General features: G+C 38.5%; 1 protein-coding gene across 1 annotated transcript in view; it reads left to right on the top strand.

The window, feature by feature from the left end:
• Positions 1–13,038, top strand: part of sorcs3a (sortilin related VPS10 domain containing receptor 3a) — a 319,849-nt gene that overhangs the window by 199,206 nt on the left and 107,605 nt on the right. The window contains exons 10-16 of the mRNA XM_042484973.2: positions 558–704; positions 4,528–4,630; positions 5,800–5,876; positions 8,502–8,593; positions 9,834–9,941; positions 11,149–11,266; positions 11,647–11,780. Coding sequence (XP_042340907.1) covers positions 558–704; positions 4,528–4,630; positions 5,800–5,876; positions 8,502–8,593; positions 9,834–9,941; positions 11,149–11,266; positions 11,647–11,780 — 779 coding nt within the window. The remainder of the gene's footprint in view (positions 1–557; positions 705–4,527; positions 4,631–5,799; positions 5,877–8,501; positions 8,594–9,833; positions 9,942–11,148; positions 11,267–11,646; positions 11,781–13,038) is intronic.

Below are 13,038 nucleotides of genomic sequence, written 5' to 3'. Positions count from 1 at the left end.
GAATGGAGCCCCTCACTATGGCAACCATTTGGAGTGACTCAGTCCTTCCCATTGCATATCAGGCTTTGGTTTCGTTGAGGGATATGTCTAAAACCTGAGAGTCAACTAGCAAGGAGGATTTTGGAAGTGACATGTGTCTGTATGAGTGTGTTTTCCTGTATGTGTGTGTTTGTGTTTGGGGAGATTCAGACTGATGGTGAGAAAACAGACAAGGTGTCACTTCTCAACGGTCATCATTTTGTACTGTCTGGATTACTGAGACGTCTAAGGATATAATTACAGATAGCACTTAGCACTGAATAAGCAAATGCAGCTGCTGATGGTGTCTGCCAGACTGTCAGCCGCAACAAGAAAGGATAAGCACGCCATTTGCATTTAACTGAGCTTGTATTGTGAAGATTGCTGCCTCAATACACAAAATACGCTTTCTGATGAGAGCACTGGGTGTGCTTTTTCATCTGCAATGGAGGACTAAACTGTTATGGGAGAGGTAAATGTAAAACGCACCCTGCTGGTTTGCATAAAGACCGGCTTCTAAGTGTTTCTGTGTGTGTCAGGTTGCAGGAATTAAAGGGATGCTGATTGCAAACAAGAGGCAAGACAACCAGGTCAAGACCTACATGACCTACAATAAAGGCCGGGACTGGAGGCTTCTGCAGGCTCCCACTGCTGACCTGGATGGGAACGACATTCACTGCATACTGGTAAGACACTGCACATTTACTGTAGCGTAGCGTAACACCCTCATTGAAAATCTTTAGGGCCATTTTGACACCATAATGTCAAAAAGTGCATATTTAATTAGATAATGCCTTATAATATGTATAATGTAATACAAAAATCATTGTCTAAATTAGGGATGCATGATAATATCGGTACATCATTAGTATCAGCAAGTATTTGCTTTAAAATGAATTATTGGAATTGGCCAACATGCTAATTTTTGCAGATACCAAAAACTGATGTTTTGGTTTTTTTTATTGACAAAGTGGGTTAGGGTTACAAAATCATAACACCTAACTTGAAATATTTTCTTATTTTACAAAAAAATTAATGTTGTATACACTGGAAAACATTGTATTTCATGTCTGGTGGGCCACCACGAGCAGAGTATGCATAATATGATGTTATTTCCACCTCAGAAGAGACTTTATGATCACTAAAATTACGTGTGAAAAAAGTGGATATATTAATATTGGTATTGGTTATCGGCCAAAAGAGTTGTTATTTATCAGCATATCCAATATTGGCAAAAAATCCAATATCATGCATCCCTCGTCTCAATGTAATTAATCAGCTGGCAAAGTTTCATGGTGACATCTATAAGTAAAAAACTTTTGTCCAAATTATTTTTTCTGCATATCTTTAAAAGGTAGTTTTTTTAAAGTTTTTTTCCCCATACTCTAAACATAAAATTTCAGACGTAACATAAAACTCTAATTGTCTTAATGTAAGTCATCAATTGGGGATGTTTTATGGCTAACATAGTTAGAAATTTGATCCTATTCTCCTGGGGTGTGCCCCCTTTCAAGCTTTTTCTGCACATCTTTAAAAAGAAATGTAAGCAAAATGAGAATTTTGAAATAACTGTGCCACTTTGTAATTATACTGTCTTTCTAAAGTGTTTTTCAATTATTAATTTATTTACTGGTTTGATGACGTTTTATAGATAATGCCTGAACTGATATGAAGAAATTATTGGTTACCAGGTTTGGTCCATTTCTTGTGTGTATTCTAGTGTATGGTTCATTAGTGACCGGAGATCTGGGTGCAGGTCAGATGGAAGTGAAGTTAACAGCAGTTCATTCACACATACTACCCACATTATTATGATACATAGCTGGGTGAAAATTGGCAAAGTATTCCATGAAGACACCACACACCACCTTCATGTTAAAATATATTTATTTCAAAAACATGCAGGAAGTGGCGTCTTTGTATCTTTACAAATGTTCTCTACATTAACGCAGCAAATGAGTAGTGCAGCATAGAAAGCATTTGGGATCCTGCTGTAACAATGTTCTGGTGACAAATTAGTTAATATTATGCACAAACTAAATGGATGTAGTGGGAACTATAGTATGTAAATATATACAGGGATTGTGTTTATCATATTAATATGAACTCAGAACTACTCTGCCAGTGTGGGATTCAAACAGTGAGCTCTCCAGAGTTCATTAGGAAGATACTTCTATGAACTATGCACAAATTGTTTATTGTAAAATGACATGTGTTTGTTACCGTTGTTGCTGTTGCATCTCTCTCTCTCTTGCTCTTTCCTTTTTGTCATTATTATAATTCAATTGTTACTCACAACATCTATTGCACGTCTGTCCGTCTTGTAAGAGGGATCCCTCATCATCCTCTGCAGCTCTTCCTGAAGTTTCTTCCATTTCGTATCCCCCGTTTCAGGGGTTCTTTTTCGAGAGTTTTTCCTTTGGTGATGTGAGGGTCCAGGGGCAGAGGGATGTCGTATTCTGTAAAGCCCTCTGAGGCAAACTGTGTTTTGTGATAATAAGCTTTATAAATAAAATTTACTGGACTTGATTGACTTGAACTGTGCTTCGACTGACCGTTTGGAAAAGAGCTGCAGGGCATCTGGGAAAAAAATAAATTGATTAACAGTGGGATATTAACTAACCACAGGCATTTTTTTACCTCGTGGCAAAGATGTTTTTTATTAATGGCTTGTAACTGCTCTAGAAAGCAGTAGTTAATTATTTATTACCCATTAATAAACCCTTTACAGTATGTAGGATGCCTTATTAGAAAGTGGTATTTTGAATTGGCAATGCAAGTAACCTCTTAAGTCCCTTCAAACCAAAAAGCTGCTTTGGAGAAACAAGCTGATTTAATTTAGAAATAAATAAAATAAAACTTTATTTTTTATTGTTCTGCCTTTATGGCAACATACTATGGAAAACCTAATATTAGTATTTAATATGTGTGTTTGTGCATGTCAGACAAAATGGAAATCATAAATTTTGCTTCATTAATAAGTCAGATCAGGTGCTCCACTGGCAGATTCAGAAACGCAGCATGTGTTGACGGCATCTCGTTCCTCATTAGACGGCCTCCCTCCAACCAACACTAACAGCGTGACTGTTAGGAGGAATCATGTTTGAGACATTAGGAGGACTTCGTGCTGTTTAAGAGGTGATTTTGGGGCTGTGCGGTGTGGCTTACAGGTTCCCTGTGATTGCGCATTCATGTGACATTTTAATTACTGCCGCAGATTCCTTTTGATTACCCTGTTCAGTCCCACTGCCCTTGATGTCCTTACACCAGTGACACGCTGTCTGCTGCAGAGATGAAAGCAGACACGTTTTTTTTTTTCTGCTCTGTGAACAAATGTAATTGTCTTCTGTTGTGTGCGTGCCCTAGAGACTTGGCTTCATACTTTAATGCAAATTTCATCGCTCTTTGTATTAATGACAGATTAAATGCAATTAGCAGAATGTATGAAGGCACAGTTGCTTCTCTTTGGGAGACTAATGAATCTGGCTTGTTTTGTGATGGTTTTGTTTTTGTTCCACAATTTTGTCCTGACCCAGTCATTTATGAACGTCACAGTGAGAATAAGATTGATTTATGTCATATTTACCGTTAATATGATCCAGAATAATATATCACCACCATTGGAGACCTGCTTTACACCTTACATTAAAATGTGTGTCGTATCCAGATTGTATCAAGATATGATTATTATATTTATTGTTTTTATTAAGGTCCTCCAGTGTCAACAGTGAGATCAGATCGAGATCCAAAAAGGTTTTTTTTTTTTTTTGCAGAACATATTCCAGAAAAAGATGCAGGAGTAATTTATAATAATGAAATTCCCAATTAAGTATACTCTTTCAGTGCAGTGATGTCATTTTTTACAAAAAAGTTCATTGTTTAACTGTAAAATATCCTCAATTACACATCTATATCTAAGGGATAATTGCATTTTATTTATGCTAGATAAATAGATAGACAGACATATAAACAAATTTAGATAGATACACATATAAATATAGATAGATAGATATAGGTGGATAAAGTATTGGCCTATATATATCAATGTCAGAATTTTTTCAGCCCTAATATCGCTATTGGCATTGGCCCTCAAACTCTGGTCAGGCTATAATAAATACATGAATGAGCAACACTTTTTAATGCCACAATCATAAACATAAGCAAGATATCTGTCACAAGATATCTTGCTTGCAGTCTTTCAGCCTGAACTGGTTACCCAGCCACCAGCAGTTGCTGCTAACTGCTGTGGGCGAGTGCGTTGGCTCAGGCTGTGTGTGCTGTGTGCATGTCCCTTCGTAGCAGCTGGTTGTTGAGCGGTCACGCCCCAGCATCTCAGAGCAGAAACTACTGCTCATTTTTCAAGATTTTAAAACCTAAATTGATACGCTTTAGTCATTCAGATCTGGCAGTGTGGTTAATAACACATTTTTCTGTGGTGTGACAAACTCATAACACATATTTGTTATTGCTTTACCTGACTGAAACTTCACGTTTATTCTTTTTCTGCAGCCTTTCTGTTCACTCCATCTGCAACTGCAAACATCTGAGAATCCTTACTTGTCAGGAACTATCTCCACCAAGAGCTCTGCACCAGGGATCATAGTTGCCACAGGTAAGACAAAAACACAACACAAGTGCATGCAAGTAGAACCACACTGATTATAGTTATTACTACTGCAGCAACTTGACTGTTATAAAAGTCTTTCATCTTCTGTGAAAAAAAAAAAATCTGAGTACCAGTTTCCTTTTTGAAAAGTATGAAAGCAAGGTGTTTTGGACAAAGAGTTGCACTGTGATCCTTCCAGTCAGTTAGACTAATGAATGCAGCTCCGATGCGACCCCTCTGTGCCCTCTCACTGAAGCTTCTATCTCAGTGATTGTTTGAGCCTCACTGGGCACAGCACACTGCAGGATCTTCACTTCTTCCACAAGCAAATATGGTGTGGCTCACATGTCCATCTGTTTTGATGTCACATCACCCAGCCAATTATGCATATGTGAGAAGAGGCAGTGTCTGTGTGCCTGCGAGTGTCAGAGCATTTGAAAGAGTTGAGGCAAAGAAAGAGAGATGAGTTAAGACAAAATAGAAGTGTTAGCACCAGCGGCGGTGTCAGCAGAAAAAGTCTGCCTTTTGGTCTGTGTGTGTGTGTGTGTTCATACGTTCAGTGTGTGTTTGTCTTTGGATCCGTCTGTTTTGTCTTTGTTGTGTGAGAATGCTGAATAAACATACATCTCCGCTTCTGTGCTTGCACAGTGTGTCTTTGTGTGTCTGTGTATTGCTGGCCGAGCCGTTGCTTTGGCACCGTGATTCACTTTGCCCGCTGCGCCTTTTAAGACGTCAGCTGGTGCAGAGATCATCTCACCAACATGACAAACACCATCCAGATCAAACACATGCCTATTTACTGAGCCGTGGCCAAGATAGTAGAGCAGATCAACGGCAGAAGTCAGTTCACTCGCTGCACACTCGCAGGAGAAAAAGCTTAGGAGGCATTGTGCTGTAACACTGCAAACTGCCAGAGCGAAGGGGGCACCCACCCTCCTCCACATTTCACATAATGTTGCCTGAATGATGCAGGCATCCATAGGAATTAACCTGGGGTCTCCTCCACATTATTCACATAAATAGAGGACAGAAAGCTGGTCTGGGAATCAAGCCAGAGGAATGGATTAATCACAGACGTTGTGTGATCGGCAAAATGTATTTAAAGCACATGGTCCTTTATCTGCGTGATCTGCAATTTTGTTGTGTTAAATATTCTGTTGGCATTTCCCCTGCAGGAAATATTGGAGCAGAGCTGTCCTACAACAACGTTGGCATGTTCATATCATCTGATGCTGGCAATAGCTGGAGACAGGTGAGCGTCACAGCTGATCACACCACCTGACAGACTTGTACAGCAGTTTGACACATGAAATAACAGCTATTGGCTTTACCAATGTGTATGTATTGTGCCACAACCAGTTGACACTTATCGCAGCCCCACCCCCTTAGTGACTGTTGCTACACCTGTCAAGCGCCCCAGAAAGCCACATTTGTTGTTTACAGCAGGCCTTTTCTGACTCATTTTTCACATGTCACAGTAAGAAAAGAACAGGTGTAAATAATAGAATCAAAGACGACTGAATTCCATTTAGCTCCTTCAGTTTCACGGTCCTGGTATTGTGAACTCTCTCTGTATATCGCCGTCATGGCTTTCCGTCATGCTGGAATAGAACCGAGCCATTGTTAATGTTTCTAGTAAAACCGATGGTTTTCCTACTTTGACAAGTCAAAATGTCCGCATTGAAAAAAGACACCATAACAAACCAGATTTAATAGTTCTTTGAAATAATGGGTCCATTATTTCAAGCAAAAGCCTGCTTCTTTTGCCAACTGAAATGACAAGTGTCGCTAGCAGGTTTTATCGGCTGTTGGCTAATTAGCATTACCTGTTTGAGTTGGTTGAAAATAACTGGCGAGTGTCCAGCGTGTTTGTAAACCAGAACCTTTGAAAGGGTCTTAAAGAGGAACACTACCTAAATAAAAAAAAAAAACAATATGTTATTTTCATGGACTAGGAAAATAATATTTCAGTATTTGTGAACATGAGCCACACCTGACACTTGTAATGTCACAGGGCATACAGACAATGAATGAGAGACTGATTTTGTGGACCCACAGATTTTTTTTTTTTTTTTTTTTTTTACCCAAATGAGCTTTATTCTATTGTAGAGTACTTGGTTTTGAAGTTCGTGTCCTCTAGAACATCTTTCACCATTAATTGTCCATGGAGCACCTCCAGGATTTATACCCAATGACATCAGAAAATTGAGTTTTAGCCCTCTAGTTAAGGGATTTAGGAGAGAACTGTTTATGTTAACTAATGTTTTTTGACTCTCTTAGGCCACAGGAATGACATGTATGAAACATTCAGGAACATATTTAAAGCGGAACTATGCCCATTTTCAAAATTCATGACCTCATGCTAAGATAACATTATACTTTATTATTTGTTTTCACAGGAATTTGTCTTGCATCCTCAAGCTCTCAACAATCAACAGAATAGCATAAAAGTATTTTTTAAAAACACATTAAAATAAAACGTCTGTAAGGTTGCCCGCCAGCAGTCATCAGAGAGAGTATACAATAAGTAAACATACAAACAGACAAACACTGTTATGTGAGAAACACATTCACATTATAGACATCATACTTTCAGAGAAACCCCAGTCCAGCTATTGCTAGGTCTGTATCTAGAGGCGCAGCTGTGATTGGGGGGTGGGGGGGGTGGGGTTGAAGATTCACAAAAAATAAAATAAAATAAAATCTAGAGGACATGTTATGTATACAACAGATGCTTTGCATGAAGAAAAAATAGGGGAAAAAAAGTGCTCAGCTGTCATTGGCGTTTGTTCTATCACCTTTTAAAATGTGTTAAAACCATCCCCGCCCCTGTAGAGCTGTAGAAGCATGGTGGTTTGAAATGAGAAAAGATGAGGTGCCTCACACCTAAGACGCTACTCTCTAACCTAACCAAAAAAATACTTTCATACCTGAAAATCAATGTTTTGGTGATAAAATGTGCACTACTCTTCGCTCAGCTATTAAATTTCATATGCAAGTCCAGGGAGTAGGCTGTCATACAATATATGTATTACATCACTCACAGGTCATCCGTTCTTGGTGGAGATGTTACAACCATACCCAGTTTCTGCTAATTTGGAGCCATTTTTGCTGACTGTTTTTAAAAGAAAGTAGCTGAAGAAAGTCTTAGAAAGTCACTAGACATCTCACACTAATTTGCACATCTGGTGCTTCATTACATAACTATTTACTTGTATACAAGATAAATGAAGTTAGATGTAACAAACCCAAAATAAGTTTAGTTTGGTTTTATTTGCACATAAATATGTAGAGAGAAGACAGAAAAACAAAATTATAATTACAAAAAACTAATTAAAATTATACATTTATACTCTATGGAACTGAAGTGTCCTGAGGATCCAGACACAGGAAGAAACTGACTCTAAACTGCACTCTGTTTTTGACAAAAAAAACATAACTTATCTACTCTGGCAATTATTTAGAACAAAAACAAAAGAGAAGAAGTTCCCCATTCAAACAATAGGGATCAGTGATTGGCCAATAGGTACACACATTCACAGCTCAGTCACGTTTCTGTCTGGCTGATGATTTGTCGGCTGAACGTGCTGCTGCTCTCCTCCGCTCTCTCAGTCCAGAGAGCGTCATGAGAGCACAATACCTGAGAAATACAGGTGACTCTCTTTAAGTTCTGCCCAAAAACTCACTAATTTGTTGCTAGGTGCTTCATACTTGTTGTGTATTACCTCTTTAGCATGTTTAGAAATCTAAATCTAATTCTTACTGGTTGGGTTTGGCAAATGACCAGCTGCTTATCTCGGGGCTTCATGTAAATTCTAACATTGATATTTTGCCTTACACATCAATACTGTACTGATTCATTTCTGCACGTCTTCAGATTTTTGAAGAGGAGCACAATGTGTGGTTTCTGGACAAAGGAGGGGCCCTTGTCGCTGTCAAACAGCCATCTGTGCCAACCAGACACTTGTGGTATGTCTGTTTAGAGAACTTTTTTGGACACTCTTCCTTTCCTAAATTGCTTTTCCATTTTCCTACAGCTATTTTTAGGTTCATTCAACCCTCATGGTCCAAAAAATGACCATATATATATTATATGTGACACTTGATCCATTTAGCGATGCACTTTGACTGTGGCTCTTAACAAAAAAAAAAAAAAAAGCGTCATCGGCAGTCTAATTTGAGAGATTTTTTTTCAAGCCACTTATCATTAACAGCCAGCCGTCTGAGCCCCCACTTTTAGTGTTTTCATTAACACATTGGCTTCCTCTTGCCAAATCGGGTGCCTACGCTTTGCCTCAGTGCAGGCTAATCCAAGTGAGACCAGATCTGTTCTCCAGTCGCTTTTGCAACAATTCTGAAATTAGTTTTAGAGCCAGTGAAGTGTAGCCTGCTGGGTTTTTTTCTCCCAACCAATTTAAGTGTGATGGTAGAGGAAGTGAAAAAAAAAGACAGATAGAAAGAGGCCTGTGTAGCTCCACAGTCACTGTACAGCAGCTATGGAGCAGTATTGCTTTCTCAGCCAGTGTTCAGTTAAACACTTCTCCTGTCTGAATCTCATAATAGGTGCATGTCAACGCTTTTTCTGTTGTCAGTGCTTTTAGCCAAATCACGGCAATGGGGATTTTTAGAGGCAACATGGGGGGATTTTCTTTCTTCCAAGCACAGGCCTCAGCACTGTTTCAACCCATGTCACACTCAGGTACTCCGAGTTGTTCTCACTTCAGCACCGATGTTGATAAGCTGTCAGAATCAATAAAGCCCAGGCCTCGATGATGAAAGCTGTCCATTTTTTTCTTTTTTTGTAGCTGTCTCCTTCTCCCTCTGCAGTTTAGTAGTCGAGCATGAAACAGTTCTATTCCTGTCTTGTTTTTTTCACCCCTGCGTAGACTTTACCAAGGACCCGTGAAGTTGCTCTTTTCCTTTTTGGCATGCGCTCTGAAAGCAGTTTTGTGCATCTTTGCTTTGATAACCACACAGACTGTCTCTTAAATATCCCTTTTAATGCACGACCTTTTGATATTTACCCAAAGCTACAGTAGCTAATTGCACAGAGACTCAGAGACTCAGAGACTCGTCTGTTGAGACAAGCCAGTCATTCTGATCCCCACCTCAATCCCCCCATGACTGAGCTCTAATAGAGACTGTCTGTTTCCGTGCCATCATTGTTGCTGGGTTTGTGATGGGAATGCGTTCTGACACACATACACAGGGTCAGCTTTGACGAGGGGAGGCAGTGGACCCAACACAGCTTCTCCTCAGTGCCTCTATTCGTCGATGGAGTCTTGGTGGAGGCCGGTGCCGAGAACCAAATCATGACGTAAGTCTAGAAAATCTAAAAAGGGGCTGAATGATGTGTTAAAATGTGTGTGTTTCTCTGTGTCCTTTTAGGGGGTATTATGGGCTGAGTGAAAGGTGAATGGTACGTTGCCTCTACATTTAGCTCTCTGCAAAAAGGCTAGACAGATAGAGTGAGGACCTTTAAGGAAGGTGTCCATTCAAAGCTCTGTGGTATTTAGTCTTTATTAAGTTGCATTTCTGAAGGGCAGGTAACGGGTCATGTAGGCTGTTAGTCAAACCTTTGTGGATATTGCATCACCTGACAAATGGGTTTGATCAAAGGGAAATCACTTTTTGAAGAGAATGCTGTTGTGAAACCTAACAGCCCCTAAAACCCTGGCTTCAAATCAAAAACATTTCTCTATAGAAAATACTCCATTAGTAAATAGACAATGATAATAGAGAAACAGTAATATACCGGGTTTCCACACATTGTCGTTGACAAAATTTCAAAACTTTTCCATAACTTTTCAAGAACCCATAATAACATTTTATCTCCATACATGATGTATAACATACAGAACTGTCTTGCATAATTAACTAATTATTGTATGAAACTTAAATGGCAACCTTTTTCAATCTGAAATATTGTTAAAGGATTACTTTAACAATTAATGTTTTACACATCGCAAAATTCCATGACTTTTCCAACACCCCCAATGATTTTAACCAATTTTATGATTTTTTAAGGCCTTGAAAATGAGATTGTTAAATTCCATAACTTTTCCAGGTTTACCATGACCATTGGAACCCTGAATAAAACACAAGGAAAACAAAGAGACCATACAAACAAAACAGTAGAAACACATCAGCATTTTTTTCTGGCAATTTGCAACTCAATCACATCTGTGAAAAAGGTGAAATTATCCAGTAGTTCACGGACACAAGTAAAAAAAGAGAGAGACTACAGAAAAATAAACACACATTTCTGAAATTTAAAAAAAAGTTTTTCACCCTCTTTCTTCCCTGTAAACATATTTACATATTTACTCATAATTTTCCTTCGACTCCTCTAATTGTATCTTACCAAATCTCAGCAATTGCTTTGGGGAGTTCAGTGTTATTATAGCAAATGGAAATGATAGCTAAACTGAAAATTAGACTGAAGTTGTAATAAAGTGAAATTATCCTTTTATATACAACTCATTGCTTATGATTTAAAGTAATTGAATTATATGCCTCTACAGCTTTTTTGGACACTTCAGCCACCGCTCTGAATGGCAGCTCATCAAGATCGACTACAAGTCCATCTTTAGCCGGAAATGCACAGAGGAAGACTATCAAACCTGGCACCTGCACAACCAGGTAAGAAACATAAAAACATATGTGAATTTAAACTGCTTCTACTTAGACAGGGACTTTTATGGTGATTTTATATTTTAAATATATTTTATGTTACATTTTTTACTTTATACTCCTAAGGGCACTTTGATTATTTTTCTCAGTTTTTTAAATTTTAGGATTTCACTGTTTACACACTGCACTGCTCACTTCATATATTTATTTATTTATTTACTTACTTATTTGGCAGTCCAGTGTTTTATTTATTAGAATGTTTTTTTATGTATTGGATGGCTGGAGTTACAATAAAGAATCATTAATTCCTTGTACTGACTATGTTAAAGTTTATGTCATTAAAAAAGACAGGTCTTTGACAGTAGTTGTGGTGCTTATTGTGCCAACAGGGTGAGCCATGTGTGATGGGGCAAAAGCAGATTTACATGAAGCGCAGGCCTGGAAACTACTGCATGCTGGGAAAGGACTACTCGAGAATCCTCTCAGCTGAATCCTGTATTTGTCGAGCTCATGATTTTGAATGGTAAGATGATGTGTGTCTTTGTACAATAGCTCCTTTCTTCGTAATCGTCAAGGGGGATTATGTTTCTCTCCATTGTCTGCTCAAGGAGAGCTTCATTAACAACAATGTTTGTTCTCCAACAGCGCCACACATGTCGAAGCACTCCTTTAGAAAGACATGTCTTTTCACCAATCTTGTAGAATTTTTCAATATGTTAGTACTTTCATTTTTTTCTACTGGGAAGCTGCAAAATGTGAATATTTCTACGAATCAACAGGTCATTTATATGAATGCTGGGCCAATGAAAAGCTCTTGAGTGTTAAAGTAAAATTAAAAAACATCTACCCTTCAGAAGCCATTTGTTATTTTCAAGTGCATCCATCCAGCTACCATTAAATCTCCTCTTCAGTCCACTCCAATATGCTCTCTAGGTTGATCTAATCTACCTACGCTGGCTGCAAACAACTCACTCACTTTACTTCAGCCCTGTAACTTTATGAGCTGAATTTAGTGCAAAATAGAGAAACAAAATGCACAGATAACAGAAGAAAACTGATGTTTTGAGCTCTACTTTTAGACCACTGTGTTCTGACATACACTTTCTTTTCTTAATGGTCCATCTAACTTGATGGATGTGTGCTCTTGTAGAAGTACTGCAGACATGTTATCTCAGCAGGGCAATAAACTTGTTTCTATTACCAACATGTTCTCACAATTAAATTGTTAAATAAGGCAGCTTGGTCAGTGGCCCTACGCTTCAAACTATGACACTCTAGGCTGCCATCTAGCGTCAGTTTTGGAAGTGTTTGGTTCATGGATACAGGAAGTGGATACAGTATTGGAAGTAGGGCAACGTTCGATCCTATCAAAGTTTCTCAGTTGCACATGAAGGATAAAAAGCTTGATTACTGCAGTATGAAATTGCCCGGATCTTAAGCATTGTGGAGCCCATAGAGCAAGAGCACTAAAGACTTAAATGCAGAGTAGCTAACTTCCAGTAGTTCTCTGCTAACCTTCATGAAGAAAAAATATTTAATTGTATGGTTCTTTTACACTTTAGAAATGTTATCAGTCTTTTTGTGGGTGCTGTGATGCTCAAAAAATTATCCACTGACTTGCAAATGTCTGTTTCACAATGTTAGACTATGAGAAAAGTGTTTTTTGGCCCTACGGCATCACGTGATGGATGAAGATGTTGCAGTTCCACGTTTGGCCACAACATTAATTTGGCTTCAAAGCTCGGTGCTGTTTCTGGGGGCTTGGTCAGTTTCAATGTCAT

Source organism: Plectropomus leopardus, chromosome 3 (assembly GCF_026936395.1).
Source record: "Plectropomus leopardus strain MGB_pleo_1.0 chromosome 3, ASM2693639v1, whole genome shotgun sequence".
NCBI classification, from domain to species: Eukaryota; Metazoa; Chordata; class Actinopteri; order Perciformes; family Serranidae; genus Plectropomus; species Plectropomus leopardus.
The sequence above is the reverse complement of the archived record's forward strand: the minus strand, read 5'-3'. Positions and strand labels throughout refer to the sequence as shown.